The sequence below is a fragment of the Rhincodon typus genome, unplaced genomic scaffold (assembly GCF_021869965.1).
Source record: "Rhincodon typus isolate 14 unplaced genomic scaffold, sRhiTyp1.1 hic_rhity00001123, whole genome shotgun sequence".
In the NCBI taxonomy this organism is placed as follows: Eukaryota; Metazoa; Chordata; class Chondrichthyes; order Orectolobiformes; family Rhincodontidae; genus Rhincodon; species Rhincodon typus.
In genome coordinates this window covers 1-16,540 of record NW_025966761.1, presented here as the reverse complement: position 1 = coordinate 16,540, position 16,540 = coordinate 1, and the positions used below count along the sequence as shown (strand labels likewise).

At 39.6% G+C, this 16,540-nt stretch overlaps 1 protein-coding gene across 1 annotated transcript; it reads left to right on the top strand.

Annotated features, from left to right (window-relative positions):
• Positions 1 to 370: 370 nt before the first annotated feature.
• Positions 371 to 10,841, top strand: LOC109931153 (poly(A) RNA polymerase, mitochondrial; the record flags this gene model as incomplete). The annotated part of the gene is made up of 4 exons (XM_048592378.1): positions 371 to 794; positions 1,010 to 1,236; positions 6,672 to 6,761; positions 10,768 to 10,841. Coding segments are annotated over exons 1-4 (585 nt in total), but the record flags the coding sequence as incomplete, so codon positions are not given.
• Positions 10,842 to 16,540: the final 5,699 nt, after the last annotated feature.

The following is a 16,540-nucleotide window of genomic DNA, read 5'->3' as shown; positions in this document are numbered from 1 at the left end:
CCTTAATAAGCAGTTCAGGTAGACTTTGTCCTATTCTCATTAATCAGGTTTAGTGAGGCAGGTGGCAGTTCATCAGCATTAGTGCTCATCACCTTTCAGGATCACAGGCTTTATTGAAAAGCAATCTTGAAAAGAGAGTTTGTTGACATTAAATGGAAAGATTGCTAGAAATACACAACTGATTTATTAGCAGTGTGAATCCTTTTAGTTTTCACTAGTTTTATTCAGGACTGCTTCCTTCTCCATCATTGTATCGTAAAGTCTGTGCAAAAGATAGCAGATTTCCTATGGCATTGCTTACAATAAGTGAAGCATTCAGATTTTTTTTAAGGGAAGGATTGTAATGTGTTATTGTGTTAAGATGAAAGTTTATCATTTTTCTAAGGTTAGTTAGAAATTATTGTTTACTTTTTGGGAAGTGCTTGTGAATTTTAAGCTTCCAATTCAATGACTGACTCTTTTCCCTTTATCTTTGAAACAATTTCCCATATGATGTATGCTGGAAGTGCTGCACGCCAGCATGTTCCATGAAGTTGTCAGTATCAGTGATATTCTTTGCTCACTAACTTTGTTTGCTTTTAGAAAAGAAGTGCCTTCTGTATGGAATATCAAACAAAAAGAGTGGCATCAGAACGGGTAGCAACACAAAACACCCTTTCAGTGATAGGCGAATGCATTGATCAGTTTGCCCCAGGCTGTGCAGGAATACAGAAGATACTCAATGCGCGTTGCCCATTAGTGCGGTTTTCCCATCAGCCATCAGGATTTCAGTGTGACCTCACTGCTAATAATAGGTGAGGAGTACCAAAATCAAATTGTGTATTACATACTACAGATCCTATATTAGGCTGCTTAATTCCATACTGTTTCACATTAATCAAAATTTTGCAATTTTCAATGAGATTACAATGTTGTTTTCTGGTTGACATAATTGGCATCATTTCAGGCCAGCGGAGCATTTGCCTTTGAGTCAGTTTTTAACAAACTGCTTATTTCACTTTTGCTACAGAATAGCTATGCGAAGCACAGAACTCCTTTATATCTATTCTAATATTGACCCTCGGGTACGGGCTCTCGTGTTTGGTATTCGGTGCTGGGCTCGTGTTCAAGGGATTACAAGCAGTGTTCCTGGATGCTGGATCACTAACTTCTCCTTGACCATGATGGTTCTGTTCCTGCTGCAGAAAAGAAATCCACCAATTATACCGACATTAGACCAGCTCAAAGACCTAGCAGGTAATGTAAGCCATGAGATTTCAGTGTCCTTTACATGCTAGGATTTCAGAACATGTACAACTTTCATCTCAAAATCTTTAAGTCTTAGGTGGAAATTTCTCTCGTCATCACTGTGCCACTTCCCTGAAAGAGTAGTCTGCTTGGCTGCATTCATCTACTGTAACAATTACCCTGAGAAGTTTCCTCCTTAACTTTTTAAATGTTTCTTGGGAAGCTAATATAAGACCATAAGACATAGGAGCAGAAATTAGGTCATTTGGCCCATTGAGTCTGTTCCACGATTCGATCATGGCTGATAAGTTCCTCAACCCCATTCTCCCACCTTCTCCCCGTAACCCTTGATCCCCTTGATAATCAAAAACCTATCTATCTCAGTCTTAAATGTACTCAATGACCTGGCCTCTACAGCCTTCTGTGGCAGTGAATTCCATAGATTCACCACTTTCTGGCTGAAGACATTTCTCCTTGTCTCCGTTGTAAAAGGTCTTCCCTTTACTCTAAAGCTGTGCCCTCGGGTCCTAGTCTCTCTTACTAAAGGAAGCATCTTCCCAACATCCACTCTGTCCAGGCCATTCAGTATTCTGTAAGTTTCAATTAGATCCCCCCGTCATCCTTTTAAATTCCAATGAGAATAGCCCCAGAGACCTCAAATGTTCCTCATATGTTAAGCTTCTCGTTCCTGGGACCATTCTGGTGAACCCAAATACGAATTTTACTCGTGTAGGTTGCTTATCATCATATGTACACCATTTCTGGATCCACCATTGTTGGTGTACATATGATGATAAACAACCTACACATGAGTAAAATTCATATAGTCTCTCCATTTATATGTACAACTCTACTGAAAAGTGAAAGCAGTTTCTATTTACCTTGTAAAATCTCTTGTCATTGAATCAATTTGTTGATTTTAAAAAAAAATTACTTGTTCATGGGATGCCACTGTCTCTGGCTAGGTTAGCATTTATTGCCCATCCCTTGCTGATCATTCAGAATTAACCTCCTTCAGTGCTGTAAGATTCTACAATTCCATATAGGTTAACTCATTTCACATGGGTCCAGTGTTATGCCTTTGATCCATCACCCGGCTGTAAGTTCCGCAGGGAAGAGGATGACATAACCCTTGAAACCAGAATAAACAGGAACTTAACAAACCTTTCGGCAGTCCCTGAGTTCAGCGGAATTGGTGATGGAACATGGGGTGCTCAACCAGGTTTTCTGGACCTTTATGTGATATTTATGTGTACAGGGGTGATATAAGCACAGTCTGGGGAAGGAGATAAGTTGAGGTTTGCTCTGAAAGAGGATGTGAATGTGACAGGGTCCTCCTGTTAATTTTTCTTAAAATTTTTAATGGTACAGCAAGGAAGTTAAGGAATGAAATACAGATAATTATGAAGAAGTGCATTTTCTCAGAAGAGATCAGAAGCAGCAATGTAGACAGTAAAAGAATGTATGCTGATCAAAGAAACCTGGGTGAATATGCATCAATCTGTGAAGGTGGCAGGACCTTTTTGTGAAAGTTGTTAGCAAAGCATATCAGATCTTGAACTTCATAAACAGAGATTTTGAGTACAAAAGCAAGCAAGGAAATTATGACAGATGTTCATAAAACTCTGGTCAATTCCCACATGGTATATTGCATCCAGTTCTGACTATCACTGTTTAGGAAAGAGGTACCAGTCCTTGACACATTTCAGAAAAGATTTGCTAGAATGGATTCAGGTTTTGGGTATTGTTGTTACAAGCTTAGATTGGAAAGGCTGCAGTTGCTGTCCTTGGAGCAAAGGAGATTAACAGGAGATTTGGGAGAAGTGAACAAGGTTAATTGGTTTAAGTAAGGTAGACCGGAAACACTCTTCTCATTTTATGATTGTACAGTGATTCGGAGACACAGGCCTAAGATTTGGTGAAGAGATGCAAGAGGGAAGTAAGGCAGAATCTTTCTGCACAGCGAGTGGTAATGACCTCGAACTTGCTGTCTATGATGGTGGTGGATGCACAAACAATCATCTATATTTCAAAAGGAAATTAGATGGGCACTTAAGAAAGAAATAAACTGTCAGGAGACAGAAATGAAGCAGGTGGTGAAACTGACTGGACTGCTCCGCAGGGTGCTGCCATGGACTTGATGGACTGAGTCGATTCCTTCTGTGCCGTTAGTGACTCCTTGACTTTCAAAATCCAAATCAGTAAATAAAGCTCACAGACTTTGTTAGGGAACGTTATCATTAGCCTTTAATTACGTACACCACTTTGCTGATTTACATTGACATCAGTAATGGCTCTTTTGAACAGAATTGTTCAGCTCGCCAGAGCTGGTATTCTGAAGGAGCAAATCAGATGGTGGTACTCTAATTCCTTTTGCCCATAGCTTTTTTACTTTCTTTTCAGATAAGTCTAATTTTCTTTTGAAAACCTCAATTGATCCTGCCTCCACCACACTCCACCAGGCATTGAATGCCAGATCCTAAGACTTCACTGTGTAATTTTCATCATGTAGCCACTGTGTCCTTCTGATTCTAGGTGTTTGTACCAATGGGCACAGTTTCCCCCCCTACTCTGTACAAATCCCTGATGATTTTGAATACCTGCATCAAATCTGTCCTGCAACTTCTCTTCTCCAAGGACAATAGTTCCAACTTTTCCATTCTATCTACAGAACTAAGTCCCTCCTTTCTTAAACCATTCCTGTAAATTTTTTCTGCACCCCCTCTAAGGCCTTCACTTCCATTCTGATGAATGGTGCTCAGAATTGGGCAGGACACTCTAGTTGAGGCTGAGCTAGTGTTTATACAGATTTAACTTGCCAGTTTTTGGACATTATGCCTTTTTGATCCTAAAATGTATAGTACCCTGTTTTAACTGCTGTCACAACCTGTCCTACTTTAAATGATTCATGCACATCTATACCCAGGGTCTTCTGCTCCTACACCTTTGAAATTGAACATTAAATTTGATATTCTTCCTAATGTTCTTCCTAATAAAATGAATCACTTCACTGTATTCTGAATTAAATTACACATTGCCCATTCTGCCTTCCTGTCTGTGTCCTTTTAAAGTTCTGCACTATCCTCTTTGTGGCCATTTAAGCAGTAAGTGCTTTAAAAATCACTATCCTCCCCCTCCATATATTAACAGAAATCTGTGTGCTTTTTTAATTGATTCAACTTCGTATTCAGTTTCCATTTACATAAAACCAAATAGAATAGGAATTGTTTGTCATTTTTTCTTTCTTTACATAGTTGTGAGAGAATCTAAAATAAAATGAGAACTTCACTATTTTATATCTTTATCTTCATGTTTAGATTTTTGGAGTTTATTAAGTAACTATGATCCATTACTGTCTTATTTTCTGCAAAATATTTTCTTTTATGCTGAATCTGATATAAGCTGGGTAATTAGTGTAATGACTAGGATGAGCTAATCTTTTTTCTGACCTCATTCCATATGCCCTCTGTTTCTAGAATTAAGGCAGTATGTCTGTTCCAAGTGTAGATGAAGAACTGTATTTGGTTATATAACTCCAGGAAAATATCCAAAGTATTAGCTGGAAATTTATCTGTAATCCTAAGTGCACCCGCTGAGGATGCACATTACCATGAAGTTACATTTATCTACAATAAATAACATGCAGTTACTGCAGTCAAGATTATTATTCAAGGCAGTCATTTTATGAGTAGACAGCATAAACCAGGTTTATGCGAGAATTTGATGGCACGTTGGAGAATCTTTCTGTTGTAGTTATATGCGGTTTTGTTTGTTTTCCCAAAAATCAGACGTCATGATAGTTGGGGAGGGAAGACTCTCAGGGAAGCTTAATTTCCTTTACAAAAAAAGTGCTGCTAAAATTTAACATATAAGAAAATAAGAGCACAGGAAGTAGGAACAGGAGCAATCCGTTCAACCACTCAAGCTTGCGTCGTCATTCAACAAGATCATGGCTGATCTGCCCAAGGCTTCAACTCCTCAATCTTGATAGCCCAGCATTGCTGTCAACTTCCTGATAATTCAAAAATCTATCTACCTCTAAATAAATAAATGATTTAGCCTCTACAACTCTCTGGGGTAGAGAATTCCAGATATTCACTACCCTCTGGGAAAAGAAATTCCTTTGTATCTCCATTTTAAATGCATGTCCCTTTATTCTGTGATATATTCCATAGCTTGAGATTCTCTCAGAAATGAAAACATCTCCTCAATATCTACCCGCTGTCGAGCCCCCTCAGAATCTTGTATGTTTTGAAGGGGACAATCTTTCAGGGATATTCCATAGCAGTGCAGCCAAAGTAGTTTTATTCCTAGAAAGATGTAGGTGATCAAGAATGTAACTGCAAGATATAAGAAATGAGGATCAAATTCCTACCTTGTAGTTTTGAAAGATGGGACACTTTGTGTTCATTGTGAAGTTAAGAGTCCTGAAAATTCTGCAGAAGAAGCACAATCTTACAATGTTCTTGGACTTGCAGCAGCTTTGAGAATAAAACGTGGTGTGACAATTTTTTTTATCTAGAAGAGTTTTCAGGTGTATGATGAATGTGCAAACATCAGAAGAGGTGGCTTTACGAGTGCTACAATTAGATTCTTGGACTAAAAGGAGAAAATGTCATAAACGAATAGCTTGGTGGTACTCCAAGTCACTGTTGGAAATGTATTTTATGCAGACTTTGCAAATCTGCCTTTGCTTAATCTGTTTCATTATGCTCCTACCTTCTATTATTTCACAGTTTAATGTTTCTCATAGACCATGGTAACGCGGCTGAAATGAAGGAGGTTTGATCATACTGTGAGACTGTTTCCAATCATGTCCTGTTGAGAGAAGTAAGGATGTATTATCCATGCTATTATTAAAGGGGTAAGAGCCCAAAATTTTAAACACCCAAATTGCTAAGTTTATAAAATTATCTATTTTTCTATACAATCATCAATATTTAAGGAATAAGGATGACCATAACTACGATATAAACCAAAAATGCCAGAGTTATTCAGGTTGAGCGGCATCTGTGGAGGGAAGCAGAGGTAAAGTTTTAGGTTTGCTGACCCTTCTGATGATGTTAACTCTGTTTTTTTCAACAGATGTTGCTTGACTTGCTCAGTAACTTTAACTCTGCTCTGTCTGTACATGCTGCTTGACCTGCTGAGTAACACCAGCATTTTTTTTATTGCAGACTTATAGCATTTGCAGTATCTTGTTTTTCACCATAACTGAATTTCATTCTGTCCCTGACTTCCCAGCTCACCTGCTGCCTTCCAGAGCTGATCCATTGCTCATCTATTATTATGCAAGGATCTTGAGGAATTGTAGAATTTACTGCCCAGGAGGCCATTCAGCCCACTGTATCTATGCCAATAAAGAACTTTAGCTGGAGTTGCTGATCGTAATCATGTTTCCCTGCCTTCTGCTTAAGTGTGATAATGACACTGTTCTTTTCCAGAAGCAGAAGATGAATGTATCATTGAGAGTCATGACTGCACGTTTGTTTCTAATAACAAAATAAAGCCATCCCAAAATACACAAACTCTGGGTAAGCAAGAAGATTTAAAATTACCATATGACTTGAAAGCATCTTGTGACAGAGTGCCAGGGTTAAGTGAATGAAGGGCAGGAAGAAAAGTAGTAGTGTTTTGTTTTTCTTAAACTTTTTCCTTCAACCTCAGGAATTGATTCTTATCTACTGTAGAAGAAGAAGCTGGTTATCAGGTGAGTATATAGCAAGTGGCAAAGATTCAGAATAATGTAGCGAATAGTGGTAAGAGTAATAAAATATGAAAATATAACTAAATATAAAATTTCATAAGTAATTTCTGAGAGCATATTAAGGATGGAGGGCAACCGATGTACCACAGCTGCAGTATGTGAGAGTTCCTGGACGCCAGTTTAGTCCAAAACAAACACATCTGCAGCAGCAGTTGAACTCGAGCATCATCAGCTGGGTATATGAGCTGAAGGCTGAACTACAGACACCAATACATCAAGGAGGGAGAGCATTACCTGGATTCCCTGTATCGGAGGCAGTCACATCTCTTTGGTTTGGGTCAAAGACAAAGTTGCCAGAAAAGCTCAGCAGGTCTGGCAGCATCTGTGAAGAAAAAAATCAGAGTTAATGTTTCGGGTCCGGTGACCCTTCCTCAGTTCTGATTTTACATTATTACATAAGCCACCTCAAATTGGCATGGGGAAAATCAGCCTAGTGAGATGAATGCAGGGCTCAAAGACTGATGTGGTAGAAGTGGGTTCTGATTCATGGGACTGACACTAATATTGGGGCATGTTTGTTATGAATGCTTCAACCTTGTCTTTAGCACATCAGTGCAACAGATGAGGCTGTAGCATTCGAAACAATCTTCAGCCAGAAGCGCTGAGTAGATGACCAATCTCAGGCCTCCTGTATAGGTCCCTAGCATCACAGATGCCAGACTTCAGTCAATTTGGTTCACTTGATGTGATATCAACAAATGTTTGGAGGCACTGGGTACTGCAAAGGCTATGGACCCTGACAACATTCTGTCAATAGTACTGAAGACTTGTGCTCAGGGAATTTGCCAGATCCCTATCTAAGCTGTTCTGGTACAGTTACAACACTGGCAGCTACCCAAAAATGTGGAGAATGGCCCAGGTACGTCCTGATTACAAAAACCAGGAAGAATCTAATCCTGCCAATTACCACCCCATCAAGCTACTCTCAATCATCAACAAAGTGATGGAAGGTGTCAACAGCAGTGTTATAAAGCAGCACCTGCTTAGCAACAGCCCACTCACTGATCCAGTTTGGGTTCCGCCAGGCCCATGCAGTTCGTGACCATATTATAGCCATTGTTCAAACATGGACAAAAGAGCTGAATTCCAGAAGTGAGGTGAGAGTGACAGCCCTTGACATCAAGACCACATTCAACAGTGTGTGGCATCCAGGAGCCCTAGCAAAACTGGAATCAGTGGGAATTGTGGTGGGGGTGGAGAAGTGTAAAATCTCCAGTGGCTGGAGTCATACCTCGCACATAGGAAGATGGTTGTGGTTGTTGGAAGTCAGTCATCTCAGCTCCAGGACATTTCTGCACATGTTCCTCAGGGTCATGTCCTAAGCTCAACAACCTTCAGTTGCTTCATCAGTAACCTTTCCACAATCATAAGATCAAAGGGGGGGTGTTTGCTGATGATTGAGCAATGTTCAACCCCATTCACGACTCCTCGGATACGGAAGACGTCCATATCCAAATGCAGCAAGACTTGGACAATAGTCAGTTTTGGGCTGACAAATGGCAAGTACAGCAACATTCATGTCACACATGCCAGGTAATTACTAGGTCAATATAATCTAACCGCCACCCCATAACATTCAGTCACATTACCATAACTGAATCCCCCACTATTAACAGCTATTGACCAGAACCTCAAATGGATTAGCCACATAAATACAAGAATAAATCAGAAGCTAGGTAAAAAACAACATACAAGAAGCTTGACACCATTCAGGCAAGGCAACCCACTCAATTGACACCACAAGCATCCACTGTCCCCACCACCGACGATCAGTAACAACAGTATGTATGATCTACAAGATGCACTGCGGAAATTTGCCCAAGATCCTTAGACAGCACCTTCCAAACCTACGACCACTTCCATCTGGAAGGTCAAGGGCAATAAGTACATGGGAACACAACCACCTGCAAGTTCCCCTCCAAGCCACTCACCATCCTGATTTGGGGATATATCATTGTTCCTTCATTATTGCTGGATTAAAATCTGGAATTCCCACTCTTAACGGCATTGTGGTTCTACGTACAAAACGTGGTCTGCAGCAGTTCAAGAAGGCAGCTCACCAACCATCTTCTCAAGGGCAACTAGGGATGAGCAATAAATGCTAGCCAGTCAATGATGCCCAGATGCCACGAGACAGTCTTTTAAAAAAAAAAAAGGTGGGATCCCTATCTGAACAGTGCTGGAGCCAATGTTCTTGCCAGCCATATAGATAGGGAAGTAGAGAGGGTGTTGAATTATGAGGACAGTGATCAAATTGGGGAAGGTGTGTTAAGTCAAAGAGTAGAGTCATGGCCAAAGAGAATGTTAATTAATACCAGAAATGACAATGACAGGAAGGGATAGAGAATATGAATCGAAGAGGACTAGAATTTACAAAGCAAGTAACAGAATAAAACTGAAGATGCCATATCTAAATGCACATAGCATTTGGAATAAAACAGATGAACTGACAGCACAAAAAGAAATTCATAAATATGATCTGGTAGCCATTGCAGAGTTGTAGTTGCAGGATCTCATGGGTTAAGAACTGAATCTTGAAGAATGCAAGATACTTAGGAATGACTGTTTGCAGGGATGACATGTACTATAGCCAAATTTGCAGATGAGCCTAAAATAGATGGGAAAGTAAATTGCAATGAAGAATTGAGAAATTTACAAATGGATATAGATAGGTTAGATGAGTGGTCCAAAATTCTGCAGATGAAGTTTAAAGTGGACATGTAAGCTTATCCATTTTGGTCAGAAGAATAGAACAGCAACTTAGCTAAATGGAGGGAAACTTCAGAGTGCTTCAGTGCATAGGGATCTGGGTGTCCTCATGCATAAACACAAAACTAGTATTCAGGTACAGCAGCTAAAAAGGATGGCAAATGGAATTCTGGCATTTATTGCTAAAGGAATAGATTATAAAAGTACAGATGTGTTGCCACAACTGTACAAGGCATTAGTGAGTATGGCATACAATTTTGGTCCCCTTACTTGAGGAGGGATGTAGTTGCACTGGAGAAGGTTCACCAAATTGATTGCAGTGATGAGGGATTTTTGTTATGAAGCGAGTTTGAGCAGCTTAGGTCTATACTCAATGGATCTTACAAGAATGAGAGGAGATCTAATTGAGGTATAGAAAATGCTAAAGGGGTTTAGCAATATAGACATAAGTGACAATGTTTCCTTCTGAGAGGCAATCTAGAATGAGAGGTCATATTTTTAGGATGGGAGTAGCACAGGTGAGGAGAAGTGACTTCTTTCAACGGATTGTGAATTTGCGGAATTCACTACCCCAGAGTGTAGTGGATGCTAGGACATTGAGTAAACTTAAGAAGGAGGTAGATTTTTAACTATTAGTGGATTGAAGCATTATGGAGAGTGGGCAAGAAAGTGGAGTTGAGGCCAAGATGGGATCAGCCACGTTCAAATTAAATGGCAGAGCATGCTCATGGGGTGGACTTGCCTAATCCTTTTCCTAGTTTTTGTTTAAAAGAATGAAAGGCAGGTCAGAAAATTGAACAGAATATAAAAACAAGCAAAAAATGACTGAAAACATAAGGGGAAAAGAGAACGCATGCTAGAAGTATGAATCAGATCACAAGACTGTCTATAAATATTTAAAGAAGATTTAACAAAATAAGCATTTGCCCTATAGAAAGTGAAACTGAAAAATTGATGATGGGAAATATGGAAGCGGCAGATGAACTAAACAGGGATATTTTTGTGAAGTGACTTGCAATTCTGGTTTATAAATTAAGTAATTTTCAGTTTGGATTTCTCAACAGAGGAACTTCTGCAAGAATTCTTTGAATTTTATGGCAATTTTGCATTCAACCGACTGTCCATCAATATCAGAAAGGTTAGTATGGTGCAGACTTTAGCTTTTTATTATTTTCTGATGTGGAATAGTGATCTAGTTTTGATCATGCATTACATGACATTGTTACAATGAAACCTAAAACAAGATCTCAGTTGATCATTATTGGGAGTTTCAGTATGAATCATGGGAGCAAAGTAAAATTAGGAAATGTTAGAGTTAGATCATCTTAAACTGTACAAATGTTCAAAGATGAATCACTGAATTGCCTTTAAGGAGAGCCCTTATTGAAAAATTGAACCTTGATTATCTTTTGAATGAATTAACTACAAAAGTAAAATTTGTAACTTTAGCTTAATACATTCTTGGGATGTGGATTTTATTGGCAAGGTCAGCATTTATTGCTCATGCTTTTGAGAAGATGGTATTTTCAGGCAGCCAGCTGGATATGACCAAAACCACAGTCAGCAACTGATGTGTGGTTGAGTTTACAGGACAGATCTCGAAACGAGTAGAATAAGTCAATTTCTCCCAGCTTCTCTCTGCAGCTGTTTAAAAACCATTTGATAGCATTTTACCTTCACATCATTTAATATTGTGCTACTCATTCAAATGATTTATCTGTACCAGCTTTTCTGTTACATGTTGCATTTAAATTCTTCTTTAGTTGAACTTGGAAACTTTAAGTACACAAATGAAATGCCTGATGTTTTAGAAATAAAATTGAGTAAGGAGAAATCAAATCAGAATAGAAAACCAATAAAACAGTGCTTTGCAATCAGACATTGAGCATATGGATACTAAATTCGGTGCTATGTAATAATAACTGTTAACCCACCTGATCAAAATTATGTCAGCATTTGTGGACTAATCAGATCATGCTGTGATGATGTTTGTAGTTATATTTGTGTGTGTCTTCGTTTTAAAATATCATCCAGGTGCTGCTTTCATTTAAGGGTGGTCCTTAATAGTTTACCAGTAGCTGCAAGAAGTGGTTGAAAACACATTAGAGTAATATCATTTGACATAAACTGTTTTAGGAATGGCAATAATTGAAGAGCCATTAAGCAAACAATTAATGCTTTAACGTAAGAAATGTATGAATGTTAGTGATGGCAGGAAGGGTGACATGTTGCTGCAGCAGCTGCTGATGTCCTGCTGTTTAACAAGGTGATCCACATATCTATAGCAAGTGTTTGCAGCTCAGGGAACTTCAGATCTCGTTGAGGACTGGAGTCTGCGCTCCAAACATTGCACCACATCAGTGATAGGAAATGTCTCGTCGACACTTTGCTCTAGCAAATCCTCAGATTATATAATCCTCAGATTATATAATTCAAATTTGGTTTGTGATCAAGGACAGGAAGGTGTGACTGCAGGTGAGGCAGGAATGGGACCCCAGGAAATATCATTCGAAGAGCCTCAGTCTCTGGAAATGTCCGCCACCAAGTGTGGCTCAGCAGCAGTACCACTGATCAAGCTGGTCAGGTTCTAAAGGACAAAGCTGCTAGACTGGGTCTGCGTCAGGTGTTGAGGGAACCAACAAGAGAGAAAAACATACTTGACCTCATCCTTACCAATCTGCCAGCTGCAGCTGCATCTGTCCATGACAGTATCAGTAAGAATGACCACCGCGCGGCCCTGTGGGGAGACAGTGCCACCTTCACATTGGAAGTACCTTTTGTCGTTTTGTGTGATCCTGCCACAGTGCTAAATGGGACAGATATCGAACAAATTTAACAGCTCAAGACAGGGCACTAACAGCAACATGAGTCATACTCCAGCACAAGCTGCAATCTCATACTGGCATGTCCCCACTCAACCATTACCATCAAGCCAAGGGATCAACCCCAGTTCAATGAAGAGTGCAGGAGAGCATGCCAGGAGCAGCATCAAGTATACTTAAAAATGTGGTGTCAACCTGTGGAGCTACAAAATCGGGCTACTTGCATGCCAAACAGCTGAGTGGTTGGTTGTGCAGTTAATCACATGTAAACTCTGCAGCCTTGCCACATCAAGTCATAAATTATGGTGGACAATTAAACAACTCACTGGAGGGAGAGGCACCACAATTATTTCCATCTTCAATAATGAGGGAGCCCAGCACATCAGTCAAAACATACGGCTGAAACATTCTAGGCAATCTTTAGCAACGGATACTGCAAAGGCTATTGGCCCTGACAACGTTCCCGCAATAGTACTGAAGAAATAAGAACAAAGAACCAGATGCTGGAAATCTGAAACAAAAACAGAAAATGACAGAGAAATGTTGCAGGATTGGTTGCATCAGTAGAGAAAAACAGGGTTAATGTTTCAAGTCCTGTGACCTTTTGTCAGAACTTCATTGTACTGAAGATGTGATCTAAGTACTTGCCACACCCTTAACTAAGCTGTTCCAGAACAGCTACAACACTAGCAACTAGCTGACGATATGGAAAATTGCCCAGGTATGGCCTGTACACAAAAAAAAGGACAAAACCAGCCCGGATAGTTGCCATCCCATTAGTTTCTTCTCAATCATCAGCAAAGTGATGGGAAGGGATCATCAGCAGGTCAGTGAGGCAGCAATTACTTAGTGATAACTTGCTCAGTAATGCCCGGTTTGCATTCTTCAACTGCCATTCAGCCTCTGACCTCATTAAAACCTTGGTTCAGCCATAACTGGTTAGTGTCATACCTGGCACAAAGGAAGATGGTTGTGGTTGTTGGAAGTCAGTGTTATGTGTCACTCTGTTGAGTTGTTTGTGAAGTGCAGATGGAAGAACATTACAAACGTCACGGTACTTGTTACCAGTAGGATTCATACTGTAATTGTAAAGTAGATTTTCAGATTTTTGTCTCAACAGGACAATTGAAAATTCTTTGCCCTGGTTCCTTTCACTGGTAGCTGTCAGGACTCGGATTAAAAGAATATCTTATCCCTTTCTTTATCTGCAGTACAGTAGCATTTGTTGGCGTTTCTCAAAGCTGAGACTGCCGCAGCACTAGAGCCCTACAGAAAGCCCGCATGGACTTGGTGGGTAAATTTATGTCAACCCCAGGGCCTAATTTCCTCTTCCCAGCATGTGCTTCTTCCTGAAATCAGAGACATAGAATCTGGGGTAGTAGGAACTGCAGATGCTGGAGAATCTGAGATAACAAGGTGTAGAGCTGGATCGTCAGCTTTCCTGCTGCTGTGATGCTGCTTGGCCTACTGTGTTTATCCAGCTCTACACCTTGTTAACTTAGAATCTGGGGATTGCTTGTGATCCCAGTTCTAGCCACTATTAGCGCTGCCAGAACAACACAGCTGTCAGCTTTCGGAGGTGGTATTTGATCTGAGCAAAGGAATGAAGTTCTGTTTCCTTCAATTAATGCTGTTTGGAATGTCAAAAGGCTGTGGGGCTGCTCTGATTGTTACCCAACAACTCTGTGAAGTAATGGGACAGGAAATTCCACCATCCAGAAACTCCTGCCCTATCACTCTGACTCTATGACTCACTGAGAAACAACAAAAGGAAACAGTGCTGAATCACAGGCTGGAGTAGAAGTAAAAGCACAGAAGAGAAGTGAATAGCAGTTGCAAGTGGAGCAAACAGAAACCTGGGCAATTGGGAATGGGAGGATAGAGACATTCTCCGGAAACTCTCTTCCAAGAGATTGTTAGATAAATAGTCTTCACTTATATACAACCATTATTAATTGGCTCGTGAGTACTACTTCATCTCAGTTTTAATACCATAAGTCTTACATTGTTGCAATGTATCAATTAGCTGGTGACAAGATGCGTTTTATTAAGTTACTGTTTGGATGCCTTTGCTCAAAAATTGCATATTTTTAGAAAAGTTGGAATAAAGCTTTGTCTAGTTGGCTAGTGTAGTGAGAGTTGTAGTACTGGGTATTTTTGTAATGTATCTAAGCTGCCAGATTCAACATTGGTGATATAAAGGAGCTGTTACAGATGGAATACAAGTTTGATAGATGCTAGAACATCCAATCTGTTAACTTGGATTTGATTCAGTGAAATATCTGTTGAAGAATCAGTTTTTCCATAGAGCAGATGAAATAGAATTGGGCAATCATGTGCTTATGGGTGTCCAAATAATTTATAATATTCATTTTGCAATGAAATTGCAAATAAATTTGACAAAATGCATTTTTGCATTCATTTAGTGCTATATTACTGTGTTAAAATAACACTCGACCATATGATTATTTTAACTGATTTTTATATGAGTGGTGATTAATTGGGAAAGAGGAAGCTGCAACAAGACCTAAGTGTCCTTTTTATACCAGTCACTAAAAGTAAGCATGCAGGTGCAGCAGGCAACAGAAGGCAAATGTTATGTTGGCCTTCATAGTGAGAGAATTTGAGTACAGAAGCACGAATGTCTTGCTTTTGTACAGGGCCTTAGTGAGACCATACCTGGAAGTATTGTGTGCAGTTTTGGTCTCCTTTTATCTGAGGAAGGATATTCTGGCTATAGAGGGAGGTCAAGGAAAGTTTACCAGACTGATTCCTGGGATGGCAGAATGCAGTATGGATAAAGAATAGGTCGCTTCAGAGTATAATCACTGGGGTTTAGAAGTGGGGGCAGGTGGGGGTTGGGTGATCTCATAGAAACCTATCAAATTCTAATCAGACTAAACAGGATGAACACAGGAAGGATATTCTCTGACTGTCTCAGGCCATGTGGTAGGCCATTTAGGACTGAGATGAAGAGAAATTTCATCATCCAGAGAGCAGTTAGCGTGGGGAAAAAGCATTGAATGTTTTCAAGATGGAGGTGGATATAGTTTGTAAGGCTAAGGGTGTGGTGAAAAAGTGGGAACTGAGTTAGACGATCAGCCATAATTATATTGAATGGCGGAGCAGGCTGAAAGGGCCAAATCGCCCACTTTTTCTACTTTCTATGTTACTATGATTCCTGAATAAGGATAATTAATACAGTCTAGGATTTTTTTTGTACTGGTCAATTGGTGCATTGATTCATTTAAATAACAGCCCTCTGATTTATTGAAGTGAATTTTGATAAATTGATGGATTACTAATTTGACAGTTAGTTACTTCGAAGTGAAATAGTTTTTTTGGGGAAAATAGAATGCTTTGCACAAATAATTTCTCATGAAAAGTAATAAGTTATCCTTAGCATCTATTTAACTCCAGGGAAGGGAGATGTAATCTCTGTGTACTGTTTCTGGAGGTTAGAAGTGTTGATTTATTTCTATCTCTCCCTAAACAGGATGATAGTATTTTCTCAAACTTGATAATTTGTCTGACTTGCCTGTTAATTGTCCTTAAAAATGCATGTCTAATGCAGTTACTAGCCAAAATATATTTTGACAAACTGTCAAATGCAGAATTATAATGAAATATATATTAAATGTGCTGGCATGTGGATTAAGTGCAATGTGCAGTTTGTGGTATTAGCATATCAAATACAGCCACTGCTGTTCTAATAACAGGAACTTTATGTGGGTTTGTACAAGAATGCGGTGTCAACATTGCTTTAAGGTTGCTGTTGCATCATTTCTGAACTATTTGGACTTATCTCTTGAGTTATTAGTTCACTTATAGAGTTTAACGAACATGCCAAAAGCCTACATTGTAAAATGTAAATGAGCTCAGAATTCCAAAGATGCAGATCAACTGATCTCTGGAAATAGAGATAGTAGGAACTGCAGATGCTGGAGAATCTGAGATAACAAGGTGTAGAGCTGGATGAACACAGCAGGCCAAGCAGCATCAGAGGAGCAGGAAG